A 17,312-nucleotide genomic window follows, 5' to 3' on the forward strand; every position below is an offset into this window, starting at 1 on the left:
CCCGCCCGCCTCGGCGCCGCCCTCACCACGACCGACCTGCGCCGCCGGCCCTTTGAGCTGCTCGTCGCCCTTGACGCGAGCGGCCGCGCCCGCGGCGAGCTGTACCTCGACGACGGCGTCTCCCTCGACCAGCGCGCCCGCTACTCCCTCGTCACCTTTGCCTTTGACGCCGCCTCCGGCCGCCTCGAGGTCGGCGGCGTCTTCGACTACCCCGGCCCTCCTGCGCGCGTGAGCAAAATCACCCTCCTGGGGTCCGAGGGCCGCGACCCCGCGCCCGCCCAGACGCACGCCCTCGGGGGGTCTCGTGTCTACAGCCGCTCATTCGACGTCGACTGGACGCTGGATAGGGCTGCCACGTACACGGTTGGCAAGTGAATTGAATGTTACTTTCCGTAAACCTAGCTCAAGACTAGAGAGATGAGTCCGTTCTTTCAAGTAAAATACAAATATAGTACGTGAATGTTTACATCCGTCCGCGCCATTTTACGTCTTTGCGTAGCTCAGAATTGACATGCACAATGCACACGGCTTTCGACGCTCACTTCAGAGTCTAGACATGGATTCGCTACTTCCAACTGCCACTCCTATTGTACATCACGATTCCCTTTTCCTGCATCGCAACACCAGCCATACCGCCCACCCAATGCCAAGACCACCACTCTTGCATATTCCGGCCTGGCCTTCTTGCTCAAAATAAAAAATGCGCTGCAAGTCGTCGTAAAAATGCAAAACAACAAGATAAACGCCTCCCCACCCCGTCGACTTTTGGCTTGACGCCCATGATCAAAACAAGTGAATATTTTGTTTTCCCCAACCCCCATACATGTCATGTTGTATAAAAGTAATAAATGAGTCGTGGCTTCGTAACATCGTTATCCCGTTTTCGACATGGAATTTTTTTTTTTTTTTTTTTGTCGTCGGCGCTTTCGAATATCCGTCACACCAAGCCGAGCATACCCTACGCCACGGCAGCCTGGCTGGTATCGACCTCGCCATCACCCGGCTTCGAATCCGCCATCAATGTGTCCTCCAGCTGCGATGAATCCGTGGTAAACGACATCATCACCGAGTCCTTCCGATCTGCCACTGGCCCCGAACTGCTTTGCGATGACCCGACCAGTCCGTTGGTGGTGCATAATTGGTACTCCCCATCGCCCTTGCCCTTGGGTTCGATAATGCCTTCGTCCAAGGCCCACTGCGCCAGTAGCCCATCCGCTCCAAGAACCGGTCCTTCTCCCTTTTCCATGTGGCGTCCTACGTGCTCTGTCCATTCATCCCACGCATTCGCTCCGTCAAACTCCTTTCGGCAGTCTGGTTTTGGACATGCTGCTCGTTGCGGAGGTTGGCGCCGTGTGACTAAGCATGATTGTTGCATCTCCTTGACCTGTGCATCCCAGTCTGACTGTAACTGCCCGTCTCCTTGTGATATCGCTCGCTTGATCTGGAAGGGGGCGTGCATTCGCCGCAAATGTTGCGTAAACAAGTCTTTTCTGTTGAACTCGTTGCCCTTGCCTTCTGCCGCTGTTTGCGGGCAAGCAGAACAGCGATAATACTGTAAGCAGAGATGCTGGGAGGCAATGTGCCGCTTCCACTCGTTCTTGGACCCAAAGGTACTGGTACAGCCGGCAAAGGAAAATGCGCAAGGAAATGGTCTCGTGTGTGCAGCGGCAACATGCTTGCGAAGAGACGACGAGTCTTTAAATGGGGCATGACTACAGTGATTGCATCGATACTCTTGCTTAAAGACGGATCGCCGAGGACCCTTGGATTTTGAATTAGGTGTCATCTTAATATCCATCAACATTGCCGAATCATCAACCGCGACGTCGCTTGTGCCTTGAGGCAATCGAGGCGCCTCGTTGGACAACCCACTAGGCAAGTTGGTTCGGGCTCTTTCCGCCACTGGGAGCGCCTCGTCACTTCGATGGCGAACATGACTCAGCGCCTTGAGTTGCTCTGCTGCTTCCTGCATTTCCGCCGAGTCTTCCACATCGTCCTTGGGCTTTTGCGTCCCGAGACCAAAAGCTGCCTGCGAGGAGCTGCTTTGCGGCAGCGATTCGGGGTGATCCCGAGGGGCAGAGGAGAGGTAAAGGTGGTCGTGGCGTTCAGCGTCCCGGTGTGCTACCCTCGCAGGTGTACCAGCCGCCAGTTCTCTCGCCTCCAACAATATTCTGCCGTCCTCAACCTCCTTTGCAGATGGCCGAACGCCGGCGGGCCCAACCAGCCTTTCATACAGATGAAGCATATTGTGGGAGCTCACGTATCCGAGGAAGCAACACACTTTGTCGTGCTGCACAACACTCCATATTGAATGGGGCATGGAAATGAGCAGCATCGTTGGCGGGCCTAAAAACATTCCCTCTACCGAAATCTTGGACCCAAGTGGTGGCGTATTTTGGAGCCACTGATTGAAATATGACATATCGGTACTTGCATCGCCAACAAATGTCGTACAAACCAGTATGCGAGCTTCGTCAAATCGGATGTCTGCCACAGACTCCGGATCAATAAGGTGATCCTCGCGTGCTCGAGGGGCCTGGCCGTCAGATGCTTCACCGCCGTTTTGAGTTGGCCTGGCGTGCCGCGACGCCAGAGGCGCCATGATGAGATGCTGACTTTGACCAGGTGTCAGCGTAAATAACAGCGGTAATTGGCCTTGCATAGGCGCGCCCGGTGTGTGGTTTGCAGGTCTAGTAGCTTGTGCATTTTGGAGCTGCCTCTGTGCCACTAGTTCCTCGTAGAGCCGATTGACGCCAAAGGGTCGTCCACTATGCAATTTTTGCAAAGCTTCAATTAGATTAGCTGTAAAGGAGTGGCTTCCCTGTTCTCTTGAGCCGTGTTCAGGAGTGAATGCGGCGATGCCCTGTTTTATACCATGACTGCCTGCGGTTGGAGGATCAGCTGTCGCGCAAGAGTCCAGCAGCAGAAGAATATCAGACTGTGCATCTTCGAATAAGCATCTGACTCCGTCCCACTTGAGCTTGGCAGCATCTTCACGGCCATTGCTGTACATCAAATAGTCAGACATTGCCACGGGTACGCCATAGCCAGCTCAACGAGACTTACCAAGCCCAGTACAAATGGCCATCGACACCAACATAGCCATGCCCCGCATAGTATATTATCAACAGGTGGTTCGGCCGGGCATTCTCAAGAAATGATGCCATTTGCACACCAAGTTTGATACTCGGGTTTGGTACAGTGGGGATTTGCCAGCGTTGAGTGGCGTAGTTGTATTTATTTTGCAATACTTGCTCGAAGGCGACAACGTCGTCATCCACAGAATGATCCTCCTCCCAGCTCAAGAGCAAAACAGAGACATCTCCGTACGGCGGTTTTTCGGTTTGGCGCTGAATCAACATGGCAGCATCCTGGAGGTGTCGGGCAAAGGACTCAAAGTCCTGTCGTTCGGAAAGCGGCACATCATGGGCTGTATAATGCTGACTCTGTGACAGCTGGGCATCGTGTTAGCTGGGTTGTGCCGCAAGCACGCTGAAGAAAGAAGACTGGGCAGTATTCCAGAATGGCGGAGGTGTTTCACAGCTCACCGATGGTTCGTGGGTGTACTGGGCAGTGGCAGCAACGGCAGCAGCAACGGCGGCAGTCGTGGCCGTGGCCGTGGCCGCAGCTGTAGCTGTAGAAGAAGCAGAGGCAGCACTGGGCACAGTAGGCGGAGGATTGGCGGCCGGCGAAGAGTTGACTTTTGGAGCCAACTTCCTCTTTTTTGTAGTTGGCTCCATGGACAGGTGAGCCGCGGAGACGGCGGCAGTAGAATTGGCGAAGCGCAATTGGCGACAAAGAGAAAACAAAGCAAGAGAGGGAAATAAAAAGAGTACGAGAGAGCCGTCGTATCGAGGACCAAACGAGGTGGAGCGGGTTGGTTGGTGCCGGTGCAATGCGATGAAGAGGCGGATGAAATGGGTCACGGTGGCACTGCAAACTTTCGAGGCCAGCACAAGGCGGAACTGGCCTGATTAGACTTGACACGAAAAGATTGACGACACAAGGCCAGACAGCTCAGCAGCGGACCAGAGAGAGAACAAGAAGGCTGCCAGCAGTTCCATTGATTGGCCTCAAAGCCTGCGCCGGGAGAATTGGCCAGCGAGGGAAAAGAAGGAGCGGAGAGGGAGTGGGTTTCCAAGGCTGCAGATGAGGGCAAAGTCGACAGGCTGTGGGCGAGGCTGCCACCAAAACGGCCAAGGGCATTTCCGCATGAGCTGAGCTGAGGAGGAGAGCAGAAAATGGAGCAAAGAATCAATGGCAGCAGAAGGGCGTGAGCTGGCTGAAGGAGTGGGTTCGAACAAGAGAGAGGGCTTGGAGGCTGCGTGGAGAGCTGGCGTGGCCGTCGTGGACACGCGAGGCCTGCTTGCTTCGTTGATTGATTGATTGCTTGATTGCTTGCAAATACATAATCGGCCTGGTCCACCGGACCTCGTCGTCACCCAGCTTGAAGCCGAAAACAGGGCGCAGATCCCGAGGACAGACCGGCAAGGCAAACGAAGAACACATGCATTAACCAACGACCCCCGTCAACAAAGAGCCCAGAGCAGCTGCGCAAAGCAGACTGCAGGCGCAGAGCCAGACGCAGAAGCATCAATGTTCAACGTTGAGAGGCGCCGATGGAGCAGCAGCGGCCACCAGGTGCTAAACGTGCTGAATCTTCTCTCATCGATGTAAAGGTGTCTCTAGTGTGGGGGCGCCATGCGCTGCCATTGGCCCATAGCCGAGGCTGTTGAGTGGTCCAGCCGGGCAAGCCAAGCTTTCAATGTTGAACGCAGCCGTGGGATTGTGGGGTCAATCTAGCCAGACATCCAAGATTCTACACCCATTTGACCTTGGGCCATCTTCACCCGGATGATGGAATGCGTAAACCAGTGAAACTTGGAAATACCAGACCGGACGGCTGAGCGAGTGCTGCCTTCACCGTCGACTGGTTTCCATGCGCCACTCCCTGGTATACTACATATCTTGACGTTGCAGCGCTCATGTTCGAAGTTGACAGACCGATTAACCGTTGAGCAACATGTTCCCCAAGCATCGTGGAATCCAAACTTGGCATCCAATCTAGCTCTGCATCTGACGTCTTGCGCCATTGGTGCTCCCGCTCATCCAGGCCTGCAAGGTTAGTACCAATATCACCTACTCCGTACTGAACTCTCCAGCTCAGCTCAGCCCAACTTGACCAACGACAAGATCCGCAGCCGACCACCAGGCGTTGCATGCCTTGCCTCGTCTCAGCCAACATTGCCGTCCTATTACTCTATCATGCAGTTGCAGTTCAAGGCCAACGTACTCCGTACCGAGCCGTGCGGCGAGTAATAAAGACGCTATGCTCCGTCTCACCGAGTAACATCCAGAAGCCCCAGGGTTGGCGCATCCTAGCCGTCAAGGCAACCAATTGCGTATAGTATTGCTTCGGGGCCATACGCCGTGTCCACAGCATACCCACAGATCTGGCACAACCAGGATGCCCAATTCACCCAAAGATTGTTGTTATTTGGTTGGGTCGCTGGCATCAATAGCCTCTTGAGAGCGGCCAGCCGAGACAACGGAATGGGTGCAGAAAGCATCGACCAGCTGCTTGAACGCCATGCATTTGTCGGCTTGCAACGCAAATCACCTCTCCTATGCACTTTTGACCGGTGTACTCGGTATGGAGTACTACATCTTTCCAGGTTCGGCACTTCGCGGTCGATCGAACACCCGTTTTCTGATCATCCTGGTGCCCAACGGCAGCCTCACTGAACCAAGGTTGCCACAACCCCAACAACAAAACGGCGCAGGAACCTCAGAGCCCGAGGCGGTGAGCCTGTGTGAGGACCACGATGCCCAGGTACTCCGTAGATAGACGGTGATATGGTAAAGCCACCTAGACGCCTTGTGCCGCAGCATCATAATGAAATAAATTGACATTGTTCATGGGCTCGATCTACGTATGTACTGTCCAGGCGAAACATGAGCAAACGTTTTGAAATGTCGATCTGGACAGGCACCAGGACAGGGATAAGATGGAGGAAAACAGGCCGATTATAAACCCCTTTGGGCTAATGGAAGCATCCAGCAGACTAGTTTTGTGGCTTGCTTGACACGGCCAGTTGAATAGGTTCTGTATCCGCTGGGATATCCTTGGGAAATGCATTCAACACCATCACCACCCTGCGGCGAGGCACAGCCACAACAACCATGACCCAGGCCAACCATGTGCAAGCGGAGACTGTTCGAACCACTGAAAGTTGTCAGATGAAAACAAGCAACAAGAAGAAATTTTTGACAACAGCCAATCAACCATGGGCATCGCCACGGCCTTGGGATGACAGCTTGTAGCATAATCCTGGCAGCCAGGCCAAGATCCAAAACCGCCGACATGGTCACCAGACTGCGAACAGCAATGCGTGTGGTTGAGGGAACATCCGAAGCGTTGCATCAAGAACTGCCAAGAGTTGAAACAAAGTATATACCTCTTTAGCTGCCCAATGGCTCGTGGAGACTCGCTTACCTAAGAAAATTGTATGGCAGAAGAGTCCCCACGAGCCATTGGCCAGCTACAGGGATCGGCTCATGCCAACTGGGCCCTGTGATAGGCTCTTGTGATGCTTACTGTACATTGTACAAGAGCGTATTCGTACAGAGTACATCATCCTGTTGGGATCCAAAAACACGAACCAAAGGACTCCACTGGTACCTTGCTTAGTGTTCCTGATTTCCTGATTTTCAAACTGCTATAACAAACTAGCGCGGTGCCTGGGCGATTTCCCCATCTACTGGTGGCCTCGCCGCTCGGAGTCAACGGCTTTGCATCTTGACAGGGTATGTTGCAAACCAATCGCCCCGAGATGACGACCGGGCTTCGTCCCCGTTCGATAGCAAGGCACAGCCTCTCTGGTTGCAGGTCGCGCCATGTGATAATAGCTTGCATGGTCTGTCGCTGCTACTCTCGTGCGTGATTCATCGAACACTTCGGATACTCTCTAGGGCCGGCACGACAGCCTCAGGCCAAGCCTCGTATGCTGCGTCACGCGCCGGGGTTGCCGGGTAGCTCTTGCCTATGACAAGGTTCCGCCCCTGCCCAAGAATCTTGAACCTCTACTCCGTACGCTGACGGTTCTCCGCCGCTGCCCATTTCCATCTCACAACCTTCCCGCAGCATCGTCGAGATATTGACCAAAGCCTTTGCCAGACCATTCCATTCCAGCAACAAGGCTGCGTCACCAGTTGCACGACCAAGTTCCAAGTCCGGCGACAGGGGCCACTAACAACGGGCAGGTCCGTCCTTGTTCTAGGTCAGTTTGGGCCGAGTGGCGCTGCAGAACTTGCCCCGCTGAGAAGAGCATCTGAGCCCACCCCGCCTCTGCCTTTTGCCGCCAAGCGGGAATCTCTGCTCTGCCTCTCTGTCTGCGTTGCGTCACGACACCTTTGCAGCAAATGTGGCGGCATCTTTGCGCCCCCGATCAACTTTGTCTTGCTCTCTGCCCTCTAGCACGTTAAACTTTACTTCCAACGGCCAGGCACAGCCGACAACCACACCCCGCCATCCGCACATCAGAGTCACTCTGTGCAGCCTAAAGGCCCAGATTCGCGATACCGCCCAGACCCTTTTCCATTGCTCAACTTTCCAAGAACTCCTGATCTGAGCCTCATAGTCCCGCCATGGATGCTTACGGCGTCCGTCGCAAGGACACCACCAAGGGCCCGCCGTTGCGCGTGCTCTCTCTAGGTGGGTTTTTATTCTGCTTAGGCTTCGGCGTATCCCTTTTTCAAGAAAATCAGAAAAACACTATACTAATTATTCTGCAGACGGAGGAGGCGTGCGCGGATACTCTATGCTCATCATTGTACAAGAGCTCATGCACAGAACGTTTGTCGAAGTTGAAGGCCGAGCCCCCCGACGTCATGAAATCCCAAAGCCCTGCGACCATTTCGACCTAATCGTCGGCACCGGAACTGGCGGGCTGATCGCCCTGATGCTTGGTCGACTGCGCCTAGATCTGGAAACATGCAAAGAATTATATGTACGGATGACACGAGTCGTCTTTGAGACAGACAAGACTATTGCTGGCATCCCCTATCGATCGACGCTGTTCAAAGCCAGCAAGCTTGAGGAAGCGATACAGCAGGCTGTGCAAGAACACACCATCTACGAGAAAGAAGGAAATGACGGCCAGGAAGCACATGACCTTGTCAGTCCACTTAACGCTGCGCAATACTCCAGCGCTTCACCTCGGCGCAATCCCAGCAATGCTAGTACCGTCAGCTTCAGTGCTCGCAGTCCATCCGCCCAAATGGCATCGCGACCTGCCTTCAACTCAAGATACGGCAACCCACATGCAAGACTATACGATGCGCGCGAAACACGAACCAAAACGTGAGTTGTTGAAATAAGACTGTTTATCTGGTCAACTTGTCCAACTAACTTGGCTTAGAGCCGTAACTGCCATCTACCAAGGATCTCCGCGCAACGCACCAGCAGCCATGTTGCGCTCATACGATTCACGACGCGAGCCGCCGCCCGAATTTGATTGCAAGATTTGGCAAGCAGGGCGCGCGACTAGCGCGATCGGCCTGGCATTCAAGCCCATACGTATTGGACAATCTATTTTCCACGATGACGGCGTGGGAACCTTCAACCCAGCGCCCGACGCATTGGATGAAGCAGTGATCAACGAGTGGCCAGGCCGTGAGATTGGAGTCTTTGTCAGTGTTGGAACTGGACGGCGGCCGAAGTCGAGTGACTCGAATCAACATGTGTGGTACGAAGGGTTCCTCGGGGAGTTTGCAGAAGCTCGAAGACGACTCATATCAAAAATCGAAGGATGCGAAAAGATTCATGAATACATGGTAAGGGAACACCTTACGAAGCGGGGTGTCAATGTCGAGAATTACTATCGTCTCAACGTTGAAGTTGGAGTCGGCGAATTCGGCATGAATGAATGGCACAGGCTGGGAGATATCAGCACTAGCACACGCCGATACATGGCTCGCGAAGCGGAACAGAAGATGATTCACGGCATCACAAGCAAGCTAGCCAAGATTCTCAAGGCCAAGATCAGGTGGGAGCGAGCTCAGCAAGGCATTCCAGAACTGGTCAAGTCTACGTCGGCAACCAACTTCGAAATGCCGCTTGCCGTAGAGTTGCCTGGAGACGAACCGATTGCTCCTCTCAGCCCTCCAAGCCGGTCATCTTTCGACTCCAGTCCCGACAGTCTACACATTGGCTCAAATCAGCTAGCATCTCCGCGCAGTTCACACGATCGAGTCCGTCCGGGCACGGGGAGCTCTCGACCAGGGCAAGCATCGCCTATTCCAGATGATCCCGATCGCCTCGTGGTGTCATCCCCATCCCCGAATCAATATCAAAACGCCGCACATTCGGACAAAATCGCCATTATGAGTCCAGACGAGCATGCCCGACCTTCACCGCAGCAATTCGCAGTACCACCAACTCGGATTGAGCCGCCTCCCCTGCCGCCCAAGACACCCCTGCCAGATAGCAATAGCCGCCATCGTCAGCCACAGCCACCAAACACTCGGGTATCATCCGCATCTATCCCGCCATATCCCGTGGACGACGATGAACCACCGCCCCCTGTAAACATGGCTCGAAAACCCGAATACCGAGCGCACTAGTCAATTCGAAGGGGATACAATTTTGAGGCAAAAGTGAGTGCAAAAAAGAAAAGCCATGATTGTCTCCGTCGTTCCTGTCGCGCAATTCTATGCTTTCGCATCGGCGTTTGGTGCAAAACTGGTGGACTGGTTGCTGGGATTTACGTGTGTGTTTTCGTGCGGCTCGTCTTGAATCTTGTTCCATCGATACCACAAGCCGTTTGGTTCTTTAAAGAGGATACATTATAATCATGTTTCCGTGTATATACGCATTGGGTATGCGCAGGCTGAGCAGAGGTATTGCCTTTATTTTGAGCAGATAGAGCTGGGATATGCCCGAATCTAGGCCCTTTGGCGTGGAGATATAATTGGACAACACAATCATTTGCTGCATTTCGGTGGGACATATGTAAATTAGGCGGTTAAGATACGATTGAAACTTTCGATGGCTGGATAATTGATACGTTGCATAAATGGCCCCCATGTAGAGCTAACAACAATGCAGCTGATGGCTTGCATCAGTGTGCTTACATTTGGCAACCCACATAAAGTAACACCGTTCCCAAGTGTTCTAGGCTCTCCAAACCTACCAAGCCAAGGCGTATGGCACTGCCTTTGAGGTCCAAGGCGATGCAATGATTCTGACTGTAGACAAATGCGCCGGAGTCGATTACCAGCTTCAGCGATTCGAGGCTACCCGAGCACCAGTCCGTATCCAATAGCCTCGCGAAAAATATGATGACCGCGCACTGCAAATCACGGCGAGAATGGCACTCAAAGTTTAACAAGACCAGAAGCCGTAATTAACCACGCTGCGAAGTTCCGTCTTCGTCTCGGTTCTGAAGGTGCCAACGCCACCGATGTACTGCAGCATATCCCAAAAGTACCTACATACTCAGTACCTTGTGAATGTTGAGCGGGGACTGCAGGTAACATTGAATGTTGATCCGTCTGGTGCTCATGCCAAGCCAGTCATCAGACAGGCGCAAAGATGTGGTGGATTTGCTCTTCTGCTAGGCAGCCAGAAAAAAAAAGAGAATCAAGCTCTAGCTTAACCAGTAGTTGTCTGTTGATAACAAGACCTGCCAGAGAGAATGCGTCAGTTCCTTAGCAAGGATACTTCACTTAGTTCTAGACACACTCCTTGACTTGTTATCCGTACGCACTCTCTGGGCACAACGCACAGCCAGGGGAACTGGAAAGCGTCGATTGTTGAGACCACAATGTACGAGAAGTTATTTCCTGAGCCAATCCCTTGTCAGCAGATGTTCCATCTCGAAAGGACAATCTGAGATATAATTTATCGACGAACCTAGTCAATGCACTTTGGACGACTCTGGGTTTTAAACCGCAATATCGAACGGTGATGAAAAGCGCGCAATGTTCCCGGGTAGGTAACAACCTGGCGGACTTCGAGTATTTAAAGCTGGCATTATTGATGACTTTATGCTCAATTTTCCACGGAGCCTATGCTGCAGGAATTAGACGGGAAATCCATTTATAAAATTTTAAACCTGTCGGCTCTTTTCGTCTTGTTTTTTTTTTTTTTCGTGATTGCAGCATCTGTTGCGGTATAGAGACAGTGCGGCTAGTGACTGATCCCCGTAGAAGACGCTTGCGGGCGGTACCCCAGATTGGCACCTTACCAGATGCAGAAGATGCCATAGGATTCAAGCCCTGGCGGCACAAAGGTCTCTTGCATGACACCACCCTGGCGGGTGTATGTGGGTTCTGTGTTGCGCTGTGCTGTTGTTGTTTTTGTCTTGGTCGTTGGTCTCCTGCTTGTAACGGAATGGGAACGGAAATCAGAATCCTCAACGTCATCAAGGAGGGGGAAAGAGCACAGAAGCCTGGGAGCATGCACGGAAGGCAGGAGCATCCTGAATGGTTTGTGCACTCCTTCCTTCCTTTATGCATGTTGTAGGATTGTACGAAGCACGTGTCGTCCACATCACCTCCCAAAGTTTGAACTCGTCGCCTCGTCTTTTGTACTTCCCGCTCTCTGTTCTCGGTAACTACCCCGTACATTCTAATTTAGACGCCTTCCAAGGTTCCCGCCTCCGATCAAGGGTCAGCCATCACCCGAACCAAGACCAAGGCCAACTGCTCGACTGGTCCACTTCCCGACTCGATCCATCCGTCCCATCTTACCGCCGACTCATTCACGCTCGCTCGTTCGCTCGTCGGCTCGTTGTCGCCGTCGACTGCTTGTCCCGCTTCTCATTCGCCCCTGGGCTTGACCTTGCAGCAAAGTGCGCAGATGCCCAGTCAACTGGCTTGCTGGCCACGAAACGGACCACTTGGCTCCCGCCTGTCAGAACCATTTGCCTGGAGCCTCAACTGAACACGAGTAGTACTGGTACTCCGTCTCTGGGTAGAGAGCCTAAGCACCAGTCAAGAAACTTGGTCATCTTATTCTCGCCTCCCAGTGGCCCATTCGCTACCCCTTTGGCTCGCCCCTTTGCCGTTGCTTGTGCTTGGCCTGCCCGATCCTCGAGTCTCTTAAAAAGTCTCCACCGGCTGTTTGTCTTGCTGGTATTTTCCCTTGCCCCTCTCCGCATCTCGCACAGAGGCATCTTTTCGCGCAGAAATAAAGACGAGTCCAGTCCTCTTGCTTTCACACACGCCTCCTCCGAGAATCTACGATTACCCGACAGCGCGTAGCCTAGTTGTATCCACCCCATCAGCCCTATCTACGTGCTTTAGCTGGGCAGTGGTTCTCCGTTCAGCCGGTCGCGTGGCAGGACGACTCATATAACATCGACCCTCAGCCAGGGCTTCGGAAACGCTTGCAACTGGGGCTTCTGGCCGTCACTTTCATGTCACAGCGCCTTGGCGCGTTCCGAGTCTACGGTAACCGTTCACTACACCCGAGGTGGATAGAGAGAGCATGGCCTCCGAAAGCTTGCAGCTGCACGGGGCTCAGCCGCACCCACACACGCCATCTCGTTCGCCTCCGACAGAGGGTGAAGCTCAGCCCGTCTCGGGGACCCAGGAGCGTGGCTTGGTATTTAAGACGAGATACCCTTCAGCATGCAAAGAGTGTCGGCGGAGGAAACAAAAGGTTAGTATGATTTGTTGACAAGTGATGAAGCCGCCGATTTTGACTGTGTTGGGTCACCGCTTATGTGAGGGCGATCCGCCGCTTCAAAGCCTGATGCACACATGGGTTTGGCACATGATACCATCCCTGGTTTGACCATTTCACTACGATCTGACAGGGCCTTCGGCTGTCCAGCGGCTTCGGGTTTGATCTTGACGTCAGCCGCGGCTATAGGCTACAGGGTCCAGTGATACATGGAGATACTCCATGGTTGATTAAGCATGCCCAAAGCTCTGGTGTCAAAACCACATCTCAGATCCCTTTTCAGACACGACCATTACTTTTGCAAAGAGCCTTCAACTCCTGCTTCCAGCCATTGACAGACAGTTTCAACTTTTACAGCCTGTGTTTTATGCCTGCTTCAAGCCCGCTTGGCCACCCGCCCATATTTGTCAATAGTAAAGCCACCAAAAAACGAGTCGTGGATTGCTAATGCCATGTATATAAAATAGTGCTCACTGACTCACCCTTGCACCAACTGTGCCCGCCGTTTCCCTCAACCCACTTGCGAATATGGCGTCGCCAAGGTCAAAAGGTATGGAATTGCGGAAACAAACCCTTTCAACTCCACCCGGCACAGCATGGTCCATGACTGATGAAGATGGTCTCCGATACCCCTGTTCAATGGCATCCACTCATTGCGGACTAGCTGGCCGGCAGGTAAATATCGACATATATACGGGGCGAGGAAATGTTAACGATGAACTTCTCGCATAGGACGTGGTCGAGTCCTCCAGGCTCCAAAGAAAACACCCAACAGGCCGGTGCTGGCTTATATTCTCACCTTGATATGGACTCGGTCCATGATGCCATTCTCGATGTTGAGGGTCGACTGGACTTGGGAGATGCGTATGATAACGCCTTTGGCATACAGACAAAAGCGCTGCCTCAGGGTTATCGTCTCATCTACCGGGAGCAACCAGTTTACTCAATGGAGGATGAACCGTGGTCCGGGGGCAAACCTTTCATGATGAAGTTTCGAGATAAGTCGGGGCTTTTGAAAGATCGGAACCTCATCGAGTTGGTCCAGTACATTATGCAAACTCGATTACGCGTTGCAAATCGCATTGTCCAGGATGAATGGGAGATTGATGGCAGGCAATTGATTCGGGCATTGCATGCAACGGATCAACCCGGCAAGAACATCTCGAGCTTTGAAGATCAGATGCAGCGTCTACCCATGGCGCCAACAAAAATGAACAAGGAGCTTGTCCGAACTCGTATGTCTTGGCATCAGGCCACAAGGAAGGACTTGCATTATATCCGGCTGACACGTCATGACAGATCTTCAACTCTTGAGTCGATTCAAAGCCTCGCTGGATGGAAGTCCACGGCCAAAGAATCGATTCATGAAGCACTGGATTCCATATTCGATCCAGGATCGACTTGTTCTGCATATAGTTCTTTGCACCACGGCGAGTTTCCTCCACGAGACTGGTCGATTGCCAAAAGTTCTTCTCCACATTCACAGGGCCACGGCGGCGCAAATGCTCAACGAGTACATTAGCTCTCCGACTTTGTGCACAAGCGACTCGGCCATGCTTGCAGTCATGCAACTGATTCTGACGTCGTGGTACTGGAGCAGCACTGAGGAATTGCACGCTCACATGACGGGTTTCAAAAAGATGATCCAACTCCGGGGAGGTTGTCAGAACCTCGGCATGGAAGGCTTTACCAGCAAAATTGCACTGCTGTGAGTTGCATGACGCTCCCGCAAGAATATTGTACGGAAAACAGCAAGTCAAAAGAAATGCTGACCCACATTTCCTAGCAATGATGCTGTGATTGCTTTATGTCACGACACTCAATCTGTCATGTTTGGCCAACCTGGATTCGAATTCGATGACCCTTTTCGAGTGCCACTGCAAGTAAATTTCAACTCACCGCTCCTCTTCAATTGTCCGCCATTTCTCATTCCATCGTCTTCGTTACGACTGCACGTGAAGACTGCGGAAATTCTGGACAGCATGCGGCGCCTGCTGCAGGCAGTAGTCGAGCTACCGGACGATGCAGATGATGCACAGCTAAACACGGTTCACCTAATGGCAGCATCGATGGTTGCTTACCTGGGGCAGTTGCCCGATCAAGTCGTCTTGGAGTCTGATGGTGGTCGTGATCTTGCATCTGACATGTCCACAGGCCAAAAGCGAAAGCGAGAGGAGTTTGATGATCCAGCGACGTCATCAAGGAGGTTGTCTGTCGCAGATTCTGTTGGGGGCAGGTCGTCTGATGATCCGCCTGACATGGTGTATCTTTGTGTTCGGCTGACGGCTCTAATCTGGGCTAGGGCTATTTTTGAACGGGTTCCTACTCGAGAAGTGTGTAGTGAAACGGAATTTATCCGTATTTGGAGCTTTGCATGGGCGGCTGGGCTGGACAGGTGGTCATCGTTGAGCGGCATCTACGCATGGATGAACATTGCGATTGCGCCGCTGTGCCACGCCACGATCCATGCGAGAATGGTCAAGACATTGACAGTAACGACTTTTACGTACATGGGCACTGAGAACTGGCATGTTGCCGCTGAAATTGCGTCTGCGGCATTAAAAGTGCAGGCGTGGTTGCGAAAGGGCAAGGAAACCAAACCCAGTGGTGCAGTGAGCGGCGCTTTTGGAGGCGAAAAGGCCATTGAAGATTTTGGATTTGCATTCAAAGAAAATATGCCGGATTTGCCGGATCACCGATATGAGAACCAAGCTCGGGAGGCGGAGGCGGAGGCTGAGGATTAAGTATTCGCATGGGGCTATTGGGAGGCGTTCACAATTGGATATCTCCATTTGGCATCTGGGCAGTGTCTTGACTGATGGCCTCACGACTGTATTTGGGTGTGGCTATCCCGTCATCAGCGTTTGCATCGAGGACATGGCCATTGCATGGTCCCTTCCCCTCGCCGGCCCTTGGTTACTGGGCCAGATGCTGCTCTTGCTATTCGCCACGCGAAACTGCATGTCGTGCTTTTGGATGTGTAACCAACGGTTGGTCAGCTCGGTATTCAGCTGCCGCATGTACAAGCATGCGTATTTTTCCGTTGAAACCGACTTTCATCTGCAGCCATATTGTAGTAGCGAGTCAAATGGGCTGGACGTGCCAACACGGCCGTGGGCAAAGTGCCAAGTTAGGCCAGATGACACGATGAAAAGAGCCCCGTTGCGTGGAATCTGCTCAGTTCCATCACGTAACACACAGGAGCTTTACTTTCTGTCATGTCCCCTCATCGTGTTTGCGGTGTGTACCTGACATTCACCGAGGGTGGCTGGATGCTTGTATGCGGCCAGTACTGTAGAAAGCTGTCGGGGAGGACAATGGCACATGATTGTCTTTTGTTGGACGGGTATGATGTAACATGGTGCATGGATCAAAAGGCGCCGTGTCAGTCTGAAAAGCAGGACAGTTCCAGGGAGCCAGTCTTCAAACAAGACTGGGACGGCGAGGGAGACGGGTCGGAACGGCTCATCGGCACCAATGGGCGCAGGGCAGACGTGGAAGCGAAATGAAACGGCGATTTGGACTGTTGCTCGGTTGTTGATTCACGGCCATGTCTGGTGCGAGCCATATACTAGCCGTCAGCGACTTATAAAAGCCGCATCAGAGTGTGCGTGTTGCATCCACGGACGAGTCGCCACGTCAGTCCGTTTGACAGCATAGGGTGCGACAGCAGCAAGCAAAGGGCACTGGCAGCCATTTGATGCCACCACTCACCCGCGGCCCTTGGCGAAGACGCACGAGGACGAGCCAATAACCGCGACACGTCCTGCCACATCGATGTCCTCTCGTCGGCATGCGCAGGCAAAGCTGCATGCAGTGCCACGCTGTCGCGCGTTGTCGCCCTTCCCCGCGCTGCTGGCCAAAATCGACATATAGACCGCATTGGCCTATCACGGGATCCATGAGCTGTATACCAGTCTTCGAGAAGCCATCCACTTGCCGCAACCTTTCGTCCGATTCATCACCGACCCAGGTCTCTTGAAAGGCGTTTTCCAAGAAATAGCTACCATCAGAGAGCCGTGCCCGTTTATCACGATTGATACTTGTCACCAGCCGTCGGCAAATTCCCAAAAAAGAGAGCACAATCCGTCCTTGGCGCTCTACGCTTTCCCCACCGGCCGTCAGCAATTGTTGAACAGCAAGCCGAGACACTCGCCATCAGTCCGTTTTTTCTGATCATGGCGCCGTCCCCCCCGCGGACGAGGTGCGTATCGCCGCTGCGGCGAGCGAGAACGAGGGAAGTGGACGGGCTGCCGCTGCGGCGGTTCGGGAGCGGCGTTGCCCGGGCCCTGCGGAGGAGGGGCGCGGATGGCGACGATGCCGTGGCGGCCGCGGTGAGCATGTGTGTCGAGCAGCTGTATCGGTTTGAGGAGCTGGCCTGACGGCTGCGCTGTTGCGGGTGATTCGTCCACGATGGGATACCGTTGGCGAACCTAGCGAGGGCGCAGGGCCAGGACCAACGCTGGATAATGTGCTACGACGTGGAATATTTTACGAACAAGACAAGACGAAAGGACGGCAATCGATATTATTGGGTTTGATGGAAGATACTGGAAAGACAAAATTTGTTACGGAGTACAGGTACAGGGTAGCTGGTTGCTGCGAACAAGGCTTCTATCAC

General features: G+C 53.2%; 4 protein-coding genes across 4 annotated transcripts in view; 3 read left to right on the plus strand and 1 right to left on the minus strand.

Moving 5' to 3' along the window:
* Positions 1–375, plus strand: part of MAA_07845 (Glycoside hydrolase, family 31) — a gene marked incomplete at both ends in the record, with an annotated part of 1,982 nt that extends 1,607 nt beyond the window's left edge. The window contains one exon of the mRNA XM_007825843.2: positions 58–375. Within this exon, the coding sequence (XP_007824034.2) occupies positions 58–375 (318 nt within the window). The remainder of the gene's footprint in view (positions 1–57) is intronic.
* A 583-nt stretch (positions 376–958) lies between these two features.
* MAA_07844 (transcription factor Zn, C2H2) lies at positions 959–3,740 on the minus strand (the record flags this gene model as incomplete). Its single annotated transcript, XM_007825842.1, has 3 exons — positions 959–3,005; positions 3,067–3,455; positions 3,549–3,740. 3 exons carry the CDS (start codon positions 3,738–3,740, stop codon positions 959–961), a joined length of 2,628 nt encoding a protein of 875 aa, XP_007824033.1.
* Positions 3,741–7,647: 3,907 nt separating this feature from the next.
* MAA_07843 (patatin-like phospholipase) lies at positions 7,648–9,624 on the plus strand (the record flags this gene model as incomplete). Its single annotated transcript, XM_007825841.1, has 3 exons — positions 7,648–7,714; positions 7,795–8,362; positions 8,421–9,624. The coding sequence occupies 3 exons, from the start codon at positions 7,648–7,650 to the stop codon at positions 9,622–9,624; spliced, it is 1,839 nt and encodes a 612-aa protein (XP_007824032.1).
* Positions 9,625–13,406: 3,782 nt separating this feature from the next.
* MAA_07842 (uncharacterized protein) lies at positions 13,407–15,435 on the plus strand (the record flags this gene model as incomplete). The annotated part of the gene is made up of 3 exons (XM_007825840.1): positions 13,407–13,926; positions 13,991–14,399; positions 14,478–15,435. 3 exons carry the CDS (start codon positions 13,407–13,409, stop codon positions 15,433–15,435), a joined length of 1,887 nt encoding a protein of 628 aa, XP_007824031.1.
* Positions 15,436–17,312: the final 1,877 nt, after the last annotated feature.

Source organism: Metarhizium robertsii (assembly GCF_000187425.2).
Source record: "Metarhizium robertsii ARSEF 23 chromosome Unknown MAA_Scf_10, whole genome shotgun sequence".
Lineage (NCBI taxonomy): Eukaryota > Fungi > Ascomycota > Sordariomycetes > Hypocreales > Clavicipitaceae > Metarhizium > Metarhizium robertsii.